This window comes from Cyanistes caeruleus, chromosome Z, assembly GCF_971803275.1.
Source record: "Cyanistes caeruleus chromosome Z, bCyaCae1.hap1.1, whole genome shotgun sequence".
NCBI lineage: Eukaryota > Metazoa > Chordata > Aves > Passeriformes > Paridae > Cyanistes > Cyanistes caeruleus.
Window position 1 is genome coordinate 69,198,289 of NC_141732.1, and position 21,548 is coordinate 69,219,836.

Below are 21,548 nucleotides of genomic sequence, written 5' to 3' on the forward strand. Positions count from 1 at the left end.
CCTGTGCTCGGTGCGGTGCCGGAGCGGGGGCTCCGGGACCGACCCGGCCTCCTGGGGGTTTCGCTGCTCCATCCCACACCCGAGTGCCTTCCCCCACAAAAATAAAATATCCAGAAGCAAAGACAGCTTTAAAAGAGAAGCCGCGCGAGGCGGAGGGAGCCGTCTCCGGACCGCCCGCACAAACCCTGCGCTGCCCAGCCGCCCGCCCAGGCTGCGCCGCGCTAATTCCGCAGCACCGGAGACATGAGGATCTCATACCTCCGGACAACTGCGTGAGTCATAAATACACGGCGCAGGGCTGAAAGTCGACACTGTTTACAGCGACTTTGCCGCGGCCTTCGGCGAGTCAAACGCCACCCCCCGCACAGGGCCGGGCTGCGCGGAGGTTCCGCGCCCCGCACTGCGCCTTCCGCTGGGGACTCGCGGCGGCGGCGGCACCTGTGGCCGGCGAGGGGCGAGGAGGGGGCGGCCTCCCCGCCGCCGCCGCCGGCCGTCGGTCGGTCCGTCAGTCCGTCCGTCCGCGGGAGCGCGGCGAGCGGCGCTGGGGAGGGACGCGGTGTTGGGTTACCCCGGCCCGGCCCGGCCCCGCCGCCGCCGCGGGGCCAGCGGGTGCCGCGGGGCTGCGCCGGCGGCCGCGCAGCCCACGGTATGTCGGGCCGGTGACTTCAGCCGGGAGATATTTGGAGGCTCCGCGGGGTCCGGTGCGGGGGGCCAGCGTGTGTTTGGGTCTGAAAGCGAATCAGCGGAGGGCGCGTCACTGCCAAAGGGCCCTATAAATCCATCTGCGGCGCCGAGTCGCCCTGGCAAAGCCCCCGCGTCCGCACGTCCGGCTCCGCGCTCACTCCGTCCGCGGGTGCGGCGCCCCCCGCGCCTCGCCCAGCCCCGCGCCCGCAGCCAGCGCCGCCGGCGCCCGGGGAGCCCGGCGCGCCCAGGCCCAGCCGGAGCGGGCGCTCCCGACGCCGGCCCAGCTTCCCGCCGCGCTCCCGCTTGGATCTAAGCTTTCGCCGTGACGGGACCCCGCTCTGGAGGAGGAAGCCTCGCTGCTGCTGCTGCTACCGGCTCTACAAATCCCAGTGCCGGCCTCTGATTCTCACAGCAGGCTGAGGGGGGGTGGTTCGATTTTTATTTTTTTATTCGTTTTCCCCTTCCTTCCTCCGCTGGGGTGGGTTTTTTTTTTCCTTGGTATTTTTTCTTTTTTTTTCTTTTTTTTTTTTTTTCTTTTTTTTTTTTTTTCCTCCCGCCGTGGTGTGCGTGTCCGAGCGGTGCGCGGCTCCCGGCAGTGCTGGACCAGCTGGCGTTACAGGAGCGCTGATGTCTTCATCTGACTCCCCGCAGTTGTTGATGGAGTGTCTTTCTCAGATTTCCAGGCAGGGTCCCAAGCGCAGCACCCAGCGCCAGCTCCCGCTGCCAGGCGGCGCTCCCCGCGGCTCGGGCCGCTCCCGCCGCTGCTGAGCGCGGCTCCGGGGCCGGGCCGGGCAGAGAGCCCCGCGGAGCCGCTCCTGCCGCGGGCACAGCACCTGCGGCGGGGAAGCCGCCGGGGACGGTGCTGCCGGCGACCTGCGACCTTACACCCCCTCCTCCATACGATTCCCCCTCCCCCCTCCTTTGAGCAAAGAGGGTGCCGGCAGTCGGACCCCGACCTGCCCACATGAATCGGCCGGCCGGCCGGTCGACTCCACGGCGTTAATGTCCATCTCGGGTCCGACGAGACCAGCTCAGAGGTGAGGGCGAGGATGGTTGCGCGGAGGGGAGGGCGGGGCGGGCGGGCGCTGGCTCCGGGGGCACCCCGCAGCTCCCCGAACACGGCGAGGTGCGAAGGCAGCGGCCGGCGGAGAAAGCGCGCACCGAGCGGCAGCCGCGCCCTGAGCCCCGCAGCACGACCGGGACCTCCGCGGTTCCCCCCGGTGGGGCTGCTCCTCCCGGGCCGGACACTGCCGCCCGGGCCAAGCCGAACCGGGCGGGGGGCAGCTGTTACCCCGGGGCGGCGTGCAGAGGGCAGCGGGTACGTGCCGTGGCAGACTTCGGGCAGGGCGGCTGGGGAACGAGGAGAAGAAAAGAAAAAGGGGACAAGGGAAGGGGAGAAGGGAAGGGAAAAGAAAGAGGATCGATGAAAAAAAAAAAAAAAAAAAAAGAGAGAATGAAAGAAAGACTAGGGGATAAGAATACAAGGAGTGGGAAATGAGAGGGAAAGGGAACGGAAAAGAAAAAGAAAATTAAAGGGAGATGGAAACAAAGAGGAAAGGAAAAATGAAAGTGGAAAGAGAAAAGGAAAGGAAAAAGGAAATATTGAAATAAGGGGAAAGGGAAACAGGAAAAGAGGAAGACAATAGGGAAAGACGAAGAATGGGAAAAAGGAAGAGTATAAGGCAAAAAGGTGACAAGTGAAGACAAAAGGAAAAAGAAAAGGGGAGAAAAAAATTAAGAGGAAAGAGAGGACTGGCTAGAGGAAGGGAAAATGTGAGGGGAAGAAGAAAGGGGAAAAGAAAAAAGGGAAAGAGAGAAGGGGAAAAGAGGGAAAGGGAAAGGAAGGAAGGTTGCACAGATCAGCACCCCACATCAGCCCAGTCTGCACCGGTCCAGAACAAGTGCCCTGGTGCTGCCCAGGTGCTTGACAAGCACAAGGTGACCTGCCTGCCAGCGAGTACAGGGACATGGTCACACTCCCATGTTCCTAGAAACAGATTTCTGGGGCCTGCATGCCTGCTTTCCCCATTGCAGCTTTCTCAGGCATAGAAGGACTGGACGCCATCCTGTGCCTCCCTCTCCCACACCACTCGCTCACTAGGGAGAGCCCACCTCACTCGCCCTGGCTGCACAGGGAGCAGGTTGTTGTTCCATCCGCTGTCCTCAGGCCTGGGCTGGGTGAACCGCTGTGATCTGGGGTGTAAGACTGCTTAGCTTTGTCTCAGGGCTGGGGTAGGACTGGGGGAACATAGTAGCTGTCAGCTAACACTGCTTCTCCTTTCTGCCAGGGGCCCGTGTTGGAAGGAGATCTAAGATGAAGTTATGGGATGTTGTGGCTGTCTGCGTGGTGCTGCTCAACACGGTCTCCACCTTGCCCCTGCCCACCGGTAAGACGCCTCCCAAGGGGTCCCCTTCAGTGGTAGAGGGACCTGAAGATGATCTCTCCCCCATCAGCCTGCTGCCTCCCTATGCTGTGCACAGTGACTGTAAGAAACATTCCCCTTTGTAGCAACTGCTGTCTGTCTTGCTAAACCTGCTTCCCTTTGCTCAGGCATCAGGATGAGGAAAGGATCCCCCCCCACTTTGTGCCCCTGTTTTTCCACAGATGGTTTCATTGGCTTTGGTCTTGCTTGTGCAATTCCAAACCTAGTCATTCTCCAAAGCTTGGGGTCAACAATTGCATTGGCAATGCCTCCTGCCCACTCCAGCCCTGCTTTCCTGGCAGTCTTAGGATCCCTCTGGTTGAAAAACATGGGGAGGTGGGAAAGTGTATGCAGAGGAGCCGAGAGGAGGGTCTGGTTCACACCCCTTGCAGCGCAGGCACTGAAACTCCTTTCCCCTGGCCTCAGCCTTCTCTCCCTGCCCAGACCTGCCAATGCAGTTACTCTCTGCCTGTAGTGGGCGCAAGTCCTGATGGAGGTTTGGCTCCGCGATGGGAGGCACTGTTCACATCCTGGAGTACTGCTGAGCTTCATTAAATTCTCCTTGGATTCTGATCTCGAAATTAGTGTGTCCGCATGGAAATTTACAGAAGAGTAGCTGTGGCAAGGTTAGGAGCTTGATGCAGAGCAATCCACATGAACTAGCTCACAGTAAGACAGTTTACAATCCAAATGACAGATAATAATGCCTTGGTAATAATAGGTCCTGTACCTACAATAGCAGGTACAGGATTTTCACAGTGGTATGTGAGCTTTCTGTTAACTCCAGTGGCTTTTTAAAGAGAGAGGTAATATGACTCAGTAAGAAGTGGTAGAATACTCACATGAATAGTGGAGACGTTTGCTTAGCAAAGGCACAGAAGCAGTTTGGAGGTTGCTTCTTTTGGCCTTGCTCATCCCCCTCTCTGTTTAGCTCATTACAGGATGCAGACAGTATCCAGTAATTGGGATTCATTTCTATCTCCTTTTCTGGAGGCATGTCCTTCCCCTGTGCCTGCCGCAGCTCCAGTCGCAGGCAGCAGCGCTCTGGTTTCTCTGGGAGCAGCCAGGCTGAAGCAGTGTGGAGGCACCAAGCATTTGCTGTGACTTCACTTTGACCCCTCCCAAACACCCATCTCTTCCATACACACACGTTTATGTCCTTCCCATTTAGTATTCCCTCTTTCCTTCTCTTGCTAGTGTCTCCCCCCTGCTGGAATCTTGCCTAGGCTCCCGCCTCCGCGTGTCCCAGCCTAGGCTCCTGCTGCTCACAGACTGGCAACCTTGACATCCTTTCAGCCCCTCCACACAGGGAGGCTGGCTAAAAGTGTTTCCTTACAGGCCTTTCAGCCTGCCAGGATCATGGGGCTATCACACATGATGATCTTCTTCTCCATGGCAAGCCATGTGGTGGATAACTGCTGTCCTACAAAAGGCAGTGATCAGCTTTTCAGGCCACTGTGCTGCTCCTCTCTGAACAGGCTTGCTGAGTGCTGGTGGCAAGAAGAGCATTCGGGGGAAAACATCATTAGTAAGTTTGTAGTTCTCACAGAAGCTTCAGGGTGGGAGAACAGTAATGCTCCATCTTTCCTGAGTAATAGCATGTATATGATGCCTGCTTTTACCTTGAAACCATCTTCTGAGAATATGGTCCCTGGTAAGCTGATTCCTCTACAGCAGCTCAAGGGGATGGGCAGCAGTAGTGATTCTCAGTTCCTAGTATCCAAAACTGCTCATCATTGCATCTTCTTTTTTCCTTTCCTGTGGATTGGATAAACAAGAAGCAGGAAGAAAGAAAACCGGTGTTTTACCTGAGCTATGGTAGTATCAGTATTATCTCTGTTCCCAGGGTATAGACATGGGCTTAGCCATGCAGAGCTGGGTGAAAAGTTATTGCCCAGGATAGTCATTTGAGAAAGGGCTGATAATTTGGTCTCAATTTTTAACTCTGTGTATCACAAACAAATGGGCCTGGCTGCAAGGGCAAAGGAAGCAGTGCCGTTCCTCACATCAGAAACTGAGGAAAACCCAGGGTGTTCCTGTGGTCTTTGTATGGCAGCAGTTAACAATCGAGTTTGAAAGTCAGAAGTTCATCTCTGTGTTGCCAAGTCAGATGAGTCAGAGAAGACCTTCAGAATGGTGACTGTAAGAGAGCAGACTCTGGTGCACTTTTATGCTTTTTGTAGTTGAGTTTAAAGCGTGTGTTGTCTGGAGAACAGGCTGCAAACAGGCTATGAGGCTGATCCTACCCAGGCACATCACTGCCTTCCTGCTGCAGCAGCACTTTTCTCAAGTCACCCCCATCAGTGTCTTTGACATATTCGCTCCACTTAGAATTTGGTGGCATGCACCCTTCAGCACAGGAAAGACATAGAATCAAGTATGCAAGAGGAATCAGTCTACACTGTGTAGATTTCCCTTTGCACTTGGAGGTTTCTCTCACCATCAGAGCACAACATGCCACAAGCACAGAGGTGTGTTTTCAGCTCCCCAGCCGTCTGCTGGTGAACCTGTCATGTATTCACAGCTCTGTGGATGCTGTTGGTCAGCTGCTTTGCTAAGGGCTTTTGCAGGAGACAGCTCACCAAGTGACGGGAGCACCACCATCGACTGTGTTGCCTCATATGCATAGGGCAGTGTGTGGGTCCTGAGCAGGACTGGGTGCTGTGTGCATTCAGAGAGGTGCACTGCTGTCCCCTAAAGCAATCCTTTTGCAGGCTGAGTGTAGCCATTTTGCTCCAATCTCCACTGTTCTTACTCCAGAGAAGTTGGGTCTCTTACACACCACTTGCATCAGGGCTTAGTAGGATTGTGATCAAGTCCACTCCAGGCCAAACAACTTGCTGGAGAACAGATCTGATTCCCAGGCCCTGACACCTTTTTGTGTTCTCATTTGATGGGATTGCTTTCTCTGCAAAGTACTCTGAGGTCACCTGATGTTACCCCATCCCCTTCAGGTTGGCCTGAAACCTTCTTTCGTTCCAGGCTCCAGGCAGGGTTCTAACCTCCTGGGCTGATCAGGTGTAATGTGCTGACCTTTGCTGTTCAGGGCAGTAATCAGAGATGGCAGAGGGTGCCAGCAATTGCAATCTTCTGCATATTTAATTGGACTGTAGGCTGGAGTATCCTCCACAAATGCAGTGCATTGGAGATTAATCCAGTATTTGTAGGTGTTTTGGCATCAATATTCATGGGATAGCTTATTTCACACACAAAAAAAGAAGAGATGTAGAGTTTGTAACTATTTCATTGTTTTCCTTATGCTACAATCCTCTGGGGGAAGAACACTATTAGCTTAAATACCAAATCCAAGTGGAACAAGTATAAACCACATTATTATAAACTAAGTACTAAGTCAGCAGCCTCAGAAGCATGACAGTGCAGAGGGAGCCAAACACTTGTTTGCATTACACACAGTCACCAGTGAATACGTCTGGTAACTGCTTGCTTTGGATGCATATAATCAACACGTACGTGGGGACTGAAGTGTCCTAAAATCCATGATATGATGTGCATTCTCTTGATCAACTGAGAACCTGTACTAAAAGGTAGTGGTAAGCAGGTAGAATTAAATGAAACATCTCCCCATGGGATTTTCCCTCCTTGTAAGAGGAATAGATAGGTTATTGCATCATGGTGTCTGAGTTACTGTGCAGCTACTGAATGGCCATTCACTGTTGGAGCTCCTTTGGTATATGCTGTGACATGCCATGGTATGTGTGTGTTATAGCTCTGTTAAAAATTCTTCTTACCCCTGCTAAGCTGTATTTAATGTTAAGTTACTGCTTTTAGCTGCAACTTTATCAACTCATATAGAAAGTATGTAGAAAAAATAATGGTATTGTAGGGCTCTTTAAGGAAAAAACAGTACTTAATTATGCTTCCAACTGAATGCATTTCCTGCCCTACAATATTTATTAGGCCCATTCAATGTCACAAACTGCAACTCTCATGTTTCTGGCCAGGCTTTCCTGCTCAGCACACCTATGGTGTGGTGTATGTGCTGTAGTCTAAGACACCCAGAAGCTGCAGAGGTAACCTGCCCTGCACAGTAAACCCAGTGCATTAGGGAGGTACCAGCCACACTGAGCAGGTGTCACGGTGTGTCCTCTGATCTGATCTGATCTGATCTGATCTGATCTGATCTGAGTGTCCAGAGCCACTGCATCCTGCCGATGTCAGCCCAAGTGCAGCACACTATGTACATAGTACACAGTATGTACTAAAGTTTGTTTGCACAGGGATGCCCAGGATATCTAGGCATTCAGATATCCCAAGCATTCAGATTGGTACATTCATGGGTAAAATTCTAGAAAAAGAAACCAGGCAGATGTGGTTAAATGCAGTGGCCTGTAGCCCTAGAAGCAAATTCCTCTGCAGTCCTAGGTGTAAATACTGAATATACTCCAACAAAGAGCACTCTTTGACTTAAAGAAAAAGTTCTGAATTGCAGGACAGTAAAGTTTTATTCTCATTTTGAGTTATCCTTAGCTGAAAGTTTTAGTTCTTTGCTGCTTTTAAATTTAGAGACCTCAAAAAATTGCCAGAGAAACTGGATGCTGTTGGATGTTTTGCAGTGTTTATTGACAGATAACATACATGGACACACTTTCCTTTGTCATCTTTCATAAGCCTCTTCCATATATTTTTTAAAAACCCTGTGTTCAGGGTTTGCAGATGAAGAGCTTCAAAACATTCCTTGAAAAGCTAAGAATTCAGTTGTGTTAAGTATTCATCAGACTGTTACTGAATTTAGTAGGGGAGATATTGTTTGTTCACTAGCAGAAGATCCACAGACTGATAGATTGTAATGTCTTTGTATATTATACTGTTCCTGGTTAATACCTCAAAAAGTGGTTTTAAAACAATTAAAGTTAGAAAAATTTTGAGAAGCCATTTGGATCATCAAGTCCCACCCTGCCACAATTGCAAATGTTCAGAGGTGAACATCTAGTACAAATACCCAGTTTTCATCCCCCCCCACACACACTATCTAGAGATTGCAGCATAAAACTTGTAGTACATAGGCCAAACCCTACATAACTACATTTGTTGTGGATTCCCGTATTTCTGAGGTAGTAAGTGAATAAGTAGAAATAAACAAGGAATACTAAATACTGCAGCATAACCATGTTCAGGATCATCAGACATCTAAATAGGCCACTGACACATTAGTGCTGGTAGAGTGGTTAGCACTGCAGAGTGGTCATTTTTTACAAAACCAGCTCAGTTTCTGATGAAGTAATATCCTTTTGTAAAGAGAACCACAGGAAAGATTTCAGTTTTTCTTGAAATTTCAATTGTGATTACAAAGAGTAGAAAGAAAATAGGATCAGAACATACTTACTTGAGACGGCTGCAAATAAAATATTAAGACACAAAACGTATGCCAGAATATGTTTTAAGATGAAGGACTTAATCTTGTGAGGTATTTCATGTAGCAGCATTTTTTTTAAGGAATAAAGCCAGTCAGATGACCTAGCAGAAGTTTTAGTTCTATGTATTATCTTCATCACTTATCACATAACTTCATCTATATATTATCTTCATCACTTAAACTGAAAATTGCAGGTACATTTCTTTAAAATCTTTGGGACTTGTACAAATACTTTAAAGATTATTGGACAGGGATAGTCTTCAAAATAAACAAACACTGAAATCCATGTATTTCTTTCCCTGTGTTCTGGACTATCTCTGCTTCCATCAAAAGCATATGTGATTTCTTTGCCAAAATCAGACATTACTTAGGAAATTTCTGCAGGGAGGTAGCATCTGGGGTAGCAGTTAGGAAGGACCTTGCTGTTCTGAGCACACACCAGTTCTATCTGGCAAGTGGCAGTCCACACTTCCCAGCAGGAGCCCCTCTGCAGTGGAGTACAATGCACCTGCCCTAGGGCCAGGGACTGATCATTATAACAGTAACAATATTCAACAAACTACATTAAAACCTTCCCTTTGTAAACACACTGAAATACAGACAATTGAAAGGCAACAATGAGAGATCATGTGTTATTTATAGATCAGATCAAACCTGATAGCAGCAGAGATTGCCACAAGAGAAACATCAGCCAAGATTTTGCCTGGACCACTCTGCCAGCCTATGGCCACAGGGAAGAGACTAGGTTAGGGTCCCTTTAGAGTCTGTTCTTCCTGCTTTGCTGTATGTCTTTTTTCCTTGGGGATGCTTCTAAAACCCAATGGGAGATGCAGTGTAAGAGCACAGGCAGCCCAGTAATAGCTGATGTTATTGATTTAGGCATGCTTTTTCCCTTCAGTGAACTGTTACTAAGTGAGCTGGGCTTTTTTTTTGCTGATGTCATAAGAGTGCTGGGCTGGATCACTTCTGCACCTGGGATGGTGAAGAAAATGCCATCAGTATTTTCTCCGTTAAAACCTGTATGTATGCTAACAGAGGTCGCAAGTTCCGAGTCTCACTCATATATACTCACCCTGCTCTCGCAGGATTTGAGGTTCTAGCTTAACCAAACATTAGCTGTAGACCTAGGTTTTACTGGGAAGCTGGGTACTTACTCAGCCTGGTATGGATCTGGAAGGGTACCAGATCTTAGGGAGGAGTCAACAGGTATGTGTCTTGCCCAGGTTTAGCTCCTGCTCAGTCAGTGGCTCCAGGCAGGCACTTTTTCTGTCTTCCCCTTTTATACTCTTCATGCTCTTACTTCTGATGCAGGGATGCTCCAAGGGTGCTCATGTACCCACCAGCCCATAGGATAAGGTCCTAGTGCAGATGGGGTCCTGGCAGCAGCTGCAGGAGATGCCACAAAATCCCAGGTGTGACTGCTGAAAAGCTGACTGCTCTGTGGTGCTCAGAGCTGATGATCCAAAGCTCTGTGCCAGAGGCAAGTTTGCATCTTCCTGTTGCTCCTCTGCTCCTTGACTGCTTGGTGAGACATTCCTCTGCCCACCCCAGAGAGGCCAGAGGTGGGGGTGGGCAGGGGAGGGCACCCACCATCAGGCAGGGTTCTCTGAGCAACCTGCCTGGACTAGGTGAAGAACAAAAAACTCCCGTGAGTGAGTCAGCTCATGACTTCCTCTACTTCACACAGTTCTTCTGACCTTGCTGTTTACCCCTGCTTGCAGGGACTTCCCACACTGGCAGCAACTGTGGTGGTCCCACTGTCTCCCCCCTTTTTTCCTCTGTTGGGAGCCAGTCTTTCTACCTGCAAGAATGCAAGCAAAGTACAGAAAGGGCGGCACTGCCGAGCATGGCAGAGTGAGAACACAAAGGACTCTGTGGGTTTGTCATTATGACCAACACGTGGGAAGCTGCAGGGTTAGCTGGTGAGCTACAAAACTTGACTGCTCCATCAGGAGCAAGAACATCAGGAAGGTCAGTCCTGTGCCTTTTTCCAGTTGTGTCTGACTGGTGTGACTGGCCCTGGCATCAGCCACCAGGTTATTTAGCACTTGCCTTGATGAGAGACAAGTGACACCAGGGAGAGGCTCCATTTCTGAGGGCTCTCTGAGTCTGAGGGGAACCACAGCATGGGCTGGGAGTGAGGTACAGAACTGTATTAAACATTTAAGGATGAGCTGACCCTGGTTTGTTTGGTGCTCTGTTTCCTAATGGATACAACCAATGGGTTTCCATTTCACTCTTGGTCCCATGGATTTTCAGGCAAGGCGTGAAAGCAAAGTCATGCCTCAGAGAGGTGGTATTTTAATTGTTTAAATACCAAGAACCTTTCAGCATACTATTTTTAACACCCGCCTTCACTTAGACGCATTCATATAATATTCTTAGTCTTTTTATACAAAATATTTCATTTTCAATAAAATAAATGGTTTATAACCACCACAGTTGCTACTTTCTCACTTGGTGAAGCAGAATGACCATCACATTAGCATTTTTAACCTGGATGAGTTTGCACTTCCGCAAACAAATTGCTCCAAATATCTCCTGAATTACGTCCTTGTGGTGTGAGATGGAGGCATTCTTTGTTCAGATAAGCCACGTCCACTATAATAAGCACCTGAAAACAGTACTGCAAAGCAAGCTAAATATTAAAAAAAAATGAATAATTGTTATTAAGTAAAGTAATTATTTGGTTATGAAGGTCTCAGATTAAAGTACCAGAACTGTTTTTGAAAAACAGGGCCATTTAATCCTAATGCAGATCTGGATCTAAACTTTCTAAATGTTGCTTACCATTGCAATGAGTGGGACTAAACCCCTAGAACTTTGAAATCATACTTCAAGGTCTGATACTGTTGTTTGAGCTTCTTTAATTGAAAGAGTGTGCTCAAGAAAATAATTTAGTTGTTTGGTCAAATGTTTTGATGTGATAGGTGTACCCTGTCACAAATGCAGGCATAAAAACAACAATCTAAAAGCAAAACCTAATTTTATAGTGTTTAATATACTTTTCATTACTTTTGTAACATCACTTTTGCTCAGGGTTTGTAAAGTTACAAATGATGTGGCAGTGATGTGATTGCATTTTCCTGAGATCAGTATGGAAAGCTATTCTATAAAACACAGCTTCAAATAACTTAAGATGTCAAGTTTTAAAAAAAAGAAAAAAGAAAAACCCACCTATATAAATTATTATTCTGCAATGAAGAGGGTTTAAGCTTTCCTTGTATGACATAAGAGACAGCATGGTTAGGAGAGACTGTAGTTAGTCTTTTAAATCCATAACTAGGCACCAAAAGAAGAAACTAGATTTCTATCTCAAAAATTTAACATCCAAACCATTAGGTACAAGCTGAGGATTTCTTTCTGTACCATGCTGAGTTGCTGCCATTGGGTGTGGGGGACTATTTGGCTTTTAAATGAATTTGCTGATAGTGAAATCAAATTATTAGATATACAAAATGTAATTGTGATCACATTTGAACTGACAGAAATAAACTGTCCATTTTTACTTAATGGAGGCTGGTTTTTTTGATAATGGGACAAGTTTGGTGTGAATATCCATTTAGACCTGTTTCATGTAGAAGTCTATCAGAACACTGTATAATTTATTCTTCTAAAAAGCACAAGGATCAAATCCTGGTCCTGGTGTCACTGGGTGTCTCTAATTAAATAGAAAGGCAAAGACAGGTCCTGGGGGTTGCAGTGGGGAAGATGCCCATAGGAAGGCACATTTCCCTGCACACCCAAATCAGAACTCAGGACTGGATTTCTCCAGTGGGGAGTGCCATGGTTGTTTGGCTGCAGAATCCTTCACTCATGCCTGCTGCCAGCTCTTCTTGTGCCCAGGGGACAGAGACTGTGCTTGGGGACAGGCAGGTCAAAACCTGAGGTTCCAGAGAGCATCAGTGAGGCAAGCATTTCAGTTTGCATTACAGGGGGATGTCCCAGACCTACGAGGCTGGGTCAAAGCTGTGATCTGACTGTGCCCTAGGTGTTTAGAAAACAAGCAAACAGCTTTCAAACAGCAAGCTTTGTGTTTGTTTGGGGTTTTGTTTTGGTTGGGTTTTTTGGGGTTTTTTTGGGTTTGGTTATTTTTTGTTGTTGTTGTTGTTTGGTTTTTTGGTTGGTTGGTTTGGTTTTTAAATTAGTATTTTAAATGAATCTCTCTCCTTCTGGTGAAGGTGTTCACCAATTTTGCCCCCAGCCTGATCACTCTGCTAGATTTCTATTTATATCAGTCTTGTGACATTTAATTCTTTCTTGCTTTGCTTTTTTATTCATTTTTCTGGTCATGTGAGAAAATCCTCACAGACCAAGAGCCTCTGTTCAGCTGGACAAGGGAGACAGAGAAGGTGCTCAGAGGCACACTGGCACATGGACTGTCATCAATACCTGACATATCTGACCCTGGAAAACAAGCTTGTACTCTTGTTGGAACCACAGGAAAATGCTCTGCCTGTTCCTGCCTGGGTGGTCAGGTCCTTGGTTAGGTAATGAAAGAGGGAGCATGGAAAGGAGGTGCAGGAGAGTGAACTAAGCACAGCAGGACACACGTGGTGGATGCAGTGGATCCTACAAGTCCTGCTGCCTGCCCCAGGCTCCTGCTGCAGGGATGCTAGGCAGAGGTGATGCATAAACACCTGCATGTGCCCACACACAATCTGCCTCCAAGGAACTTCCTCAGGGAGCTGGACAGTCAGGAAACAGCTCTGAGAACTGTGACATAAAACCCAAACCAGACCTCATGGCTTCATACAAGTCTTGTGAGAGATTATGGCATCATCTTTTAAGTGCTGGAACTCAGCCCATGGGGGTCTGTGAGCCTTTCTGCTGCACTCTGAACAAGACACACAGAGACCCTGTGTTCCCTAAGTGGGGGTTTAACTTCTGAAGGACATATGTTCCTTTCCTTTGAGAAACACCTGTTTTGAGGTGCATCACGTGTGCAAGACAACCTTTGTCAAAGCTATATTGAGCACATGCTACTCTGGGCTATCCTGTTCTGTCCCATCCTGTTCTGTCCCAGGTGGCTTTCAATTTTTAAATTCCATTTCCTTCACACCCTGGAGCTTGAGACCAGAGACTACTCCTCAGATATCTTTGCTGCTTTAATGTGATAGTATCCCAGCATTTTCTGCTGGCACATTGCACAACATGACAGGCATCTGTCATGTGTTTGTTCTCTCAGCTTTTCCAGCAGAAGGCAAGTGTTGTCAGTAAACTAGTTTGTTTTGAAAAAATATGTGTTTGTGTGTAATTAGTTGTATTTGTGTGTGTGTGTATGTGTAAATGAAGCACACATACATACACATGCAAAATGTGTATCTCCTCCTTGCAGGGGTGTGAAATCCCCCCCAGCAAACTCTGTCTGCTGCACAATCAAGTCAGCACAGTCCGTGCAGCCTGAGAGAAGCAAAGATGCTGTGAGAACTATTTCATTTGGTTACTAAACATTTTCTAAACAACATTGCAGACAGAAGGGTAACAAAGTACCCCTCTATCAAACAGCTTTATTTAGCCTACAGACCATCACTACATGCTAAGGCAGCCCTTCTGAGTGCACTGATGCTCCCTGGCCACAGCTCAGGTCAGCACCCCCATTGCCCCCAGCAGAACTTACAACACTGCAGACACCAAACAAGTGCTCAGCATGTGATGTCTGTGGTGCAGAGAGGTCTCAGCATCCCTGGAGCACATCTACTAGTGCCCATCAGGATGGGGACATCCTGCAGTCAGTCTTCCCCACCTTCCCTTCTGTCTATTAGCCTTTTACAGAGTTTAGTCCTTGGTCAGTGGTTATTGCTTATTCATGTATGATGTCTGATGGTAGCTTCCTTAGCACTTACCTCTAGTGCCTTGTTTCAACCCATCATGCCTGGTGTCAATGCTGGTGTTTCCACTTGATTGCTCTGGGTCCTATTTCAGTGGTTTTTCACAGCATTTTATTTCAGGCTCTATGTCTTCACACCCATGCTTGTTGGACAGCTAAATATCCCTACTGAGTCATGACTGGCACCTCAGCAGAGGGCTAAGACAAATCTCCCTTCACTCCTGGCTGTCAGTCTTTCCTACAGACCCCTGTGACCCATTCCTAGTGACTGCTTGTAGTCACACTGATGACTGATTTATTAAGCAGCATAAAATTAGCTGATTGCAGGGTTTGGAGCTGTTGCTAAGACTATTAAATTATGGAAGCAAACTTGTGGCACCTTGGCAGCGCTCTGGAAGCTGCCAAAAGAACATTGCTGCATTGCTCATAACCAGTTTGGGGCTCCACAGGCAGAGGAGAGTGCTGCTTACAGAAATTTGCAAGGTCTCCCTGAGTATCCCAGTAATGCCACTGTGTTGATGTGATGTACCCATGTAGCTGTAACAGCACATGTGGTTTAGGTGGGCAGACAGTGACCAGGATCAAGAAGACCCACACATTTTCTCAAGGAGAGCTCTGTGCCTCCAGTTTCCACCAGCCTCCTACTATCACCAGAGGCCTTTTGTCTCCTCCAGTGATGTAATCTACAAATACTGGGGGTTCCTACCTGAGTCTTATTGGTAAATTTGAATGTCTGCATGGGATAGTTTCCAATTCCCTGGGCTGAGGAGAATGTCCATGCTGGAGGCAGGAAGGTGGGATTCATCTTACTAATAGTGCTGGCATTCCTCCCAGTGAATCTCCAAAATATATCCTGGTGTTGCAGTAGAGGGTGAGCAGAGCAGAGATCTCCAGCTCCATTAGACACTTGGAACACTTCTTGCACAGTTCATGTTAGAGCCTTAGTGAGATTAGCAGGATCAGTCATGCTGCCAATGACTCCATTTTCTGGGCACAGCTAGTCTGTGTGTGTAGGTAGGACTTCTCTAGCTGGATACGGTGTTGGTTTGATTATTTGATCTACTTTTTGCCCTGCTGCTCCCACCTTCTGATTGAAGTCAACTGGGTTGACAGTGCATGTCTGCATCACCGGCGTTGCATGGGGCTCTTTAGTGGTGTTTAGTTTCCTCAGCCTGAAATATCACAGGCCACACGCAGTGCAGAAGGCTCTCAGTGGCATTACCTCCCTTGGTGCAGCTGGGATAGGGATCACATGAACCAGGACAGACCTCAGCATGTGTTTTTAGCAGGAACACAGTCCACCACATGGGCCTGTCCTCCTCCTATCTACTACCCTGCAGGATATAGCTGGCAGAACAGTGCTTGAGCCCTGTGGCTGTCTAACTGGTATTTCGCCAAAGTACATTCCTGCCTGTAGCACTCTCACAGGGATAGATGGTATTTTTGCCACTCAGTTGCAAGCCATTTTAAAGTCATGTGCCCAGTTGGATTATCTCTTCAGTTAAACCACAGTTTTGTTTCTCCCTTGGTAAGAGAGGAACACTTATACCTCTCACTGCACTGGCAGTGTGCCAAGCTTGAGATAAGTATAAGGCTGCAGGTTGTAAACAATAATTTCTACATACAGGTTGGCTTTCCCTGTAACTGTCTCCTGTCCCCTTCCTGATGGTTGATCTCTCCATTAATTTTGTTAAGCCCTCATACATTTCCCTACCGTTGTGTTTCACTCTCCATAGCCAAGGTCTCTTTGCATCATACTATTTGTACAAAGGTTGGGATAGGAGGAATACATGAAAGAATACGGAACTACTCATGGAAATATGGAAATATACTCTTATGGAAATGTGGAAAGAAAGTGGGCTGGGGTAGTCACAGTAGTAAGAGAGGAGGGCAGCTGAAGGTCAGAGTGGAGAAGGGCACTTCTAGAGGCATCTCCTCAGGACTACATCCTTCTCTTACTTGGTTATAGACTAAGAAACCTAGTTCCTTAAGAAGTCTCTTTTCCTACTAGAAACCTACTAGGCAATTTAGAAGCTACTCAAGCCCTAGCAACAAGTGCCTTCTGCCAGCTACTCTCCATCTGTATCTGTGTCAGGTCCAAGTTTGTACTTCATCAATGGGGGTTATGCGAGCTCCATGTGGGTCATCTTTTTTAACTGAGTCTAGAAAGATGTCTAGCCCTTATTGCTTTGAAGGAACATAGCCTGCCTATTGCCTGGACCTGGCTCTTGCTTGGTAGGGCAGTATTTGTACAGAGTAGGCAGACCAGCCTGTTCTGCAAAGGAGCTGGTTGGTGCATCCATTGGACACATCCATCCAAGCAATCCCCTCCAGCAGTGTGGCTCACAGTGGGTATTTTGGAAGCTGCTACAGAGATAGAGGAATGCAAGAAAGATGTACTTACCACTGGTGTCACAGGAATATGGGGCTGGGTACAGGGTCCTGCCTTGCTCAGGTTCCACATAGCTGTATGGAGAGCAGCCATCCCTTCACATCTTTGAACATGAACACTGGTCTCTGGGATTGTTGTTTTTAGCACAGGTATCTATCTGTAAAACAAAATGGAATTCACTGTTTTCAATTCCAAACTCTACAGTTGCACCTTGTTTGCCTTGCATCACCCTCATTACATAGAGGTACAAGATTTCCAGCCCCCATTACTCTTTTACCAGTCTAAGCTGTTTTGCTGTATCCATCCATCAAAAAACATATATCTGTGATCCACCACTATTTTGTCTTGGAGGAAGGCCCCTAGGATGTGGCTGCTTCAGGCAGCAGTCCCTATTCCTGCTTATGTGCAGGTGCTCTCTGTTTCAGCAGGTTTTTGCACCGACAAAATTAGGGTTCTGCTGCCTCCCACCCCCCCTGTTCAGTGCTTCCACTGAAGATATGAGGGTGCACTTTTGCTAGGTCGTGGGGGGCAGCCTCATGCCTTCCTGTCTCCTGTTAACAGAGCCCATGCCACCCTGTTTGAGCTAAGTACCTGTGCTACCTGGTCACCCCCTGGGATTCCTGTCTCACCGTGCTCATTAGGGAAATGTGGTGCTGAGCCTTTGCCATTCCTATCTCAGCATCTCACTGAGTGGGACCCTTTGTGGAGGTACCAACCCCTGAGCAGGTGCACTGCACTGGATATTGCTTCTCCCAGTGTTTGCTGTTCCTGCAGTATTTGTAGGAGTAATGGAGATGGACTTCCCATATTGAACCAGGCTGGTGTGACACTGGTCTGTTACATGTTGGCTTTCAGGAGTTAAGTACAGAAAGGAGCATTCTCTTAGGACTTACTGGAAAGGAAGAAGTCTTAACTTTTGGCACAATAAATATGAAAAAAATCTCAATGTTGCAATATAGTTTATATGTTTAAGATACAGCCATTAATAATGTGGTGTAAGGGCATCCACACACAGGCTGACAGCCTGACCTTCCATTCGTTCTCTGTATTTACTAAAGCAGGTAATTTTGAGAACTTTAATTTTGAGAAATCCATGGGAGGACTAAGGATCTCAAAATGCAATTTCTTTTCACAAATCATGATGAAATGGCAAAATTTGGGACTGTCTTAGAACAAATTTAATTCCACCCTTCTTGAAGAAGTGCACTCTGCTAGTATCAAAACATTTCATTGACTTCATCATATAATTTAGTTGAATAATTAATCAGTGCTATATCAAGTGATAAATTAAATAAATTAAATAAATTAAATAAATTAATTAAATAAATTAAAAATTAAATTTTCATCAAAGGAAAATGTAACAATAATATTTCCCTAGAAAATTAACATAATACTTCTATTCTGACCTATTTCTACAGTGTGATCAGCATCTTATGATACAAAACACATACATGAGAAATTTTTCAAAAGCTATGAAAAAAATTATCCCCTAGAAGCAGTAAAAATCCAGGCATTCATCCAGGAATAATATCTCAGCCTGGTACCCCAGGAAATCCTCCTTCTGTCATGCCTAAAACCTTATTGACACATGGCTTTGGCAATACTAACTGCTGCTGGTGTGAAAAGAAAATCATTAACAACTATAATCACAAAATTGCTTTAAAGAAACCTCTTCTTGCTGCTGCTTTGCTGGGAAGAGTCTGTATAACCTCTTTACAGTGGCTTCATCTACCTCTTAACTAATATTTGTACCATGACATGTTTTTCCTTCCCTCTATTTCCACAGGGCTCATTCAATATTAAAAGGTGTGCTGAAAGCACTACCAAGCATGAACAGACACACACAGAAATACAAATATATCTCATTTATCTTTCCCCAAATAAGTTTCTGTGATGATCTAAACCATTCCAAATTCTCCTTGATTTCTGAGGGTCCTGGGCATGTGTTCTGAAATGATAGGCAGAAAAGCTTGCACGTGCATAATATTTTTGAGCTGTGAATGGACAAACTTCATGATAACTGATGTGTGACAAAGCGTTTTCTGTCTTTCCCAAACAGCTAATATGCCAGAAGATTATCCAGATCAATTTGATGAGGTAGTGGACTTTATTCAAGCCACTATTAAAAGACTGAGGAGGTCACCAGACAAACAGACTCCAATTTTTTCTAGGCGGGAGAGAAATCGTCAAAATGCAGCCACAAACATAGAGAATTCCAACAAAAAAGGAAGGAGGAATCAAAAGGGAAAGAATCGAGGATGTGTCTTAACAGAAATACATTTAAATGTGACCGACTTGGATTTGGGATATGAAACCAAAGAAGAGCTAATTTTCCGGTATTGCAGTGGATCTTGTGATGCAGCTGAGACCACCTACGACAAAATTTTAAAAAACCTAACCAAAAAGAAAAAACTGGTCACTGACAAAGTGAGGCAAGCCTGTTGCAGACCCACAGCCTTTGATGATGACCTGTCCTTTTTGGATGATAACCTGGTTTACCACATACTGAAAAAACATTCCGCAAAAAGGTGTGGATGCGTCTGACAGCTGCATGCTGAGGCGGCACCAGTTTTCCATTCCTGCTACACTGCAAAGAGAGGGACCAAGGTTCCCAGGGAAGTGTCTGCTCCAAATGGAGGAAAAAGGACCAAGAACACAGAATGAGGAGCCAATGAGAGCCTGGGGATAAGGAGGAATGTGGCAGAGTAGAAGGATGGAGACTTCTGACGTCCTATGGGGATTTAGATATAAGCTCAGGTGGAGATGACGATGGATGGATGATGTGCACGCTACCTTTCCTGTTTGACTCAGTCCACCATCAGTGAGACTCAATCCATGAGGAACGTGCTTAAAAACACAACCCTGCCATACCACGCTGTGTTGTAGTTATGCCATGATATATCAGTTATACCAAGAAGCTTAGCTAAGAAGTAGCTTAGGAGTATTTTACTAATCCCCTGTGCCCTCAGCTCTACTGAAAGACATGTTGTGCTACTGCTCATTGGAGGGCAGTTCCTGAGTGCTTAGGACAGCTCCTAAGCTATAAGATTACCCTTGTAAGTAAGATGATATTGGGCAAATATCAAAATGACCAGGCTCAAGTTCTTATGAAGCAAAACAGTTCCGCTTACTGGCTAAGTTTGGTTATTTCCATCTTGTGTTTCTTCAAAACGAGTGCAGGATTTTGTTCTTCTGCTACCTGTGAAAATAAGTTGAGTTTTTAAGCACTTCTTCCTAGTTTAGTAAGAGAAATAACAAGCCCAGCCTACACAAAATGCGTTTATTTAGGTTTACAAAGGACTAATGTCACTTGCATAACTACATTTCTATTTGGTCATTGTGATTGAGAGAGACTACTTGATGCAATGCATCCCTTCAGAGACATAAGTATACAGAAGATATTTATTGAGATTAAGTTATTGTTATTTATTGCAGTTCAGTAATGAGTCTCCTTATTTATTAAAGTGTCTTTCAAAGGTGCCAAAGTAGATGGCGCTTGGGGATATAGAGAGACAAAGACGTTGGGAACAACGGTCCATGCTTTTGATTGAAAATGTTAACTTGAATGCAAAAAATCACTTACTTTACCTTTTTTTCTTTTAAACAAAATCTTGGCTGTGTTCACAAAAGGTAGTGCTGAAGCCTGCAGCCCTTATTCCTGTCACTAAGCCTTTTGAAAATTACTACAGTCATACATGTGCAGGAGCAGCAATGGCCCTGGGCGAGTGAGGGTCGCAGGACTTGGCTCAACATTAGCAATTTGTAAGAAAAACTAATTTTAGTCATATTTTAAATGTAGCCACATTTTTTTTCCTCACACTTTATGCCAACTGACCTCATATAACTATTGACAAATGGAAAATAATCACATTTAGCCTTATAATTTCTACTTATATTTATTTAAGCTTTTCCTTCCGTACTTCCATATAGAAGAGGTTAAATCCCTCTTACTAGTTAGCCCTGGATTTAATATAGCCTGCAAGTAAACAGTTGTGTTAAATAACCAGAGTGTTTTGTATAATTTGCTGAAACATTACAGGATCATACCCATGCAGCAGAACAGTCTGAGTTAGGAGGAGGGAGGTTGTACAGCAAAGGTGTTTGTACGTGACCGCTAACACAAGCTCTCATTCTGGAGACATTTTTCCCAAAGGAGCAGGAGTGCAGGTCACTAGACATACCTGACAACCAGTGAAGCATCAACTCCCACAAAAGCAACATGAAAAAAAAAATCCATATTGAAAACCATGGTCCAACCTTTTATCTCATGCATGTAATGGCTCTCCATGCTCATTTTGCCCTGGGCCCCTTGGGACACCACTGAAGAAGGGTCTAGAGGTCAAAAAAGTCCAGAACAGGCATAGAAAGATGTACCAGGTGTATGGCATGTAATAAATCCCCAACTTCGGCCGGTTTCCTGGCGAAGGAGGGGGATAGCCCTGGAGAACCACCAGCAGGGTCTGTTCTCACACTGCCACCACGGGGACGCCGTGCCCTCCATGCTGCTCAGGGGTGGTGACACCACCCCACTGGCACGATGTGGGCACTGAGCACCTGCCAGGCGGAGGGTAAGCTGCGCTGCCGGGCAGCTGATTGGCGACAGCGCTCAGAGCTGTGCTTTCCCTTGCCCCTGCTGATGAAAACTTGCCTCGGAGCATTTTCTGTGCAGCTTGAAGAGGCTGCAACCAAAGCAAATCTCTGTGTTCAAAATACAAAAGGGTAAAGTTTGTGATTTTTTTTTAAATTTTTTTTTTTTTTTTTTTTTTTTTTTTTTTTTTTAAGTTTTTAGACCTTACTGAAGACAGGAGTGTGCTTCTCTGGATTTTTTTACTTCACCTGCAATTT

General features: G+C 46.4%; 1 protein-coding gene across 2 annotated transcripts; it reads left to right on the forward strand.

Annotated features, from left to right (window-relative positions):
- Positions 1 to 1,201: 1,201 nt before the first annotated feature.
- GDNF (glial cell derived neurotrophic factor) lies at positions 1,202 to 20,935 on the forward strand. Of its 2 annotated transcripts, none has more exons than XM_086868001.1 (3): positions 1,202 to 1,721; positions 2,973 to 3,170; positions 18,763 to 20,912. In XM_086868001.1, the coding sequence occupies exons 2-3, from the start codon at positions 2,999 to 3,001 to the stop codon at positions 19,245 to 19,247; spliced, it is 657 nt and encodes a 218-aa protein (XP_086724127.1). In that variant the 5' UTR covers positions 1,202 to 1,721; positions 2,973 to 2,998; the 3' UTR covers positions 19,248 to 20,912. The 2 variants fall into 2 exon arrangements, with proteins under 2 accessions (XP_086724127.1, XP_086724128.1); XM_086868002.1 differs by having other exon boundaries at positions 1,474 to 1,721; positions 2,973 to 3,071; positions 18,763 to 20,935.
- Positions 20,936 to 21,548: the final 613 nt, after the last annotated feature.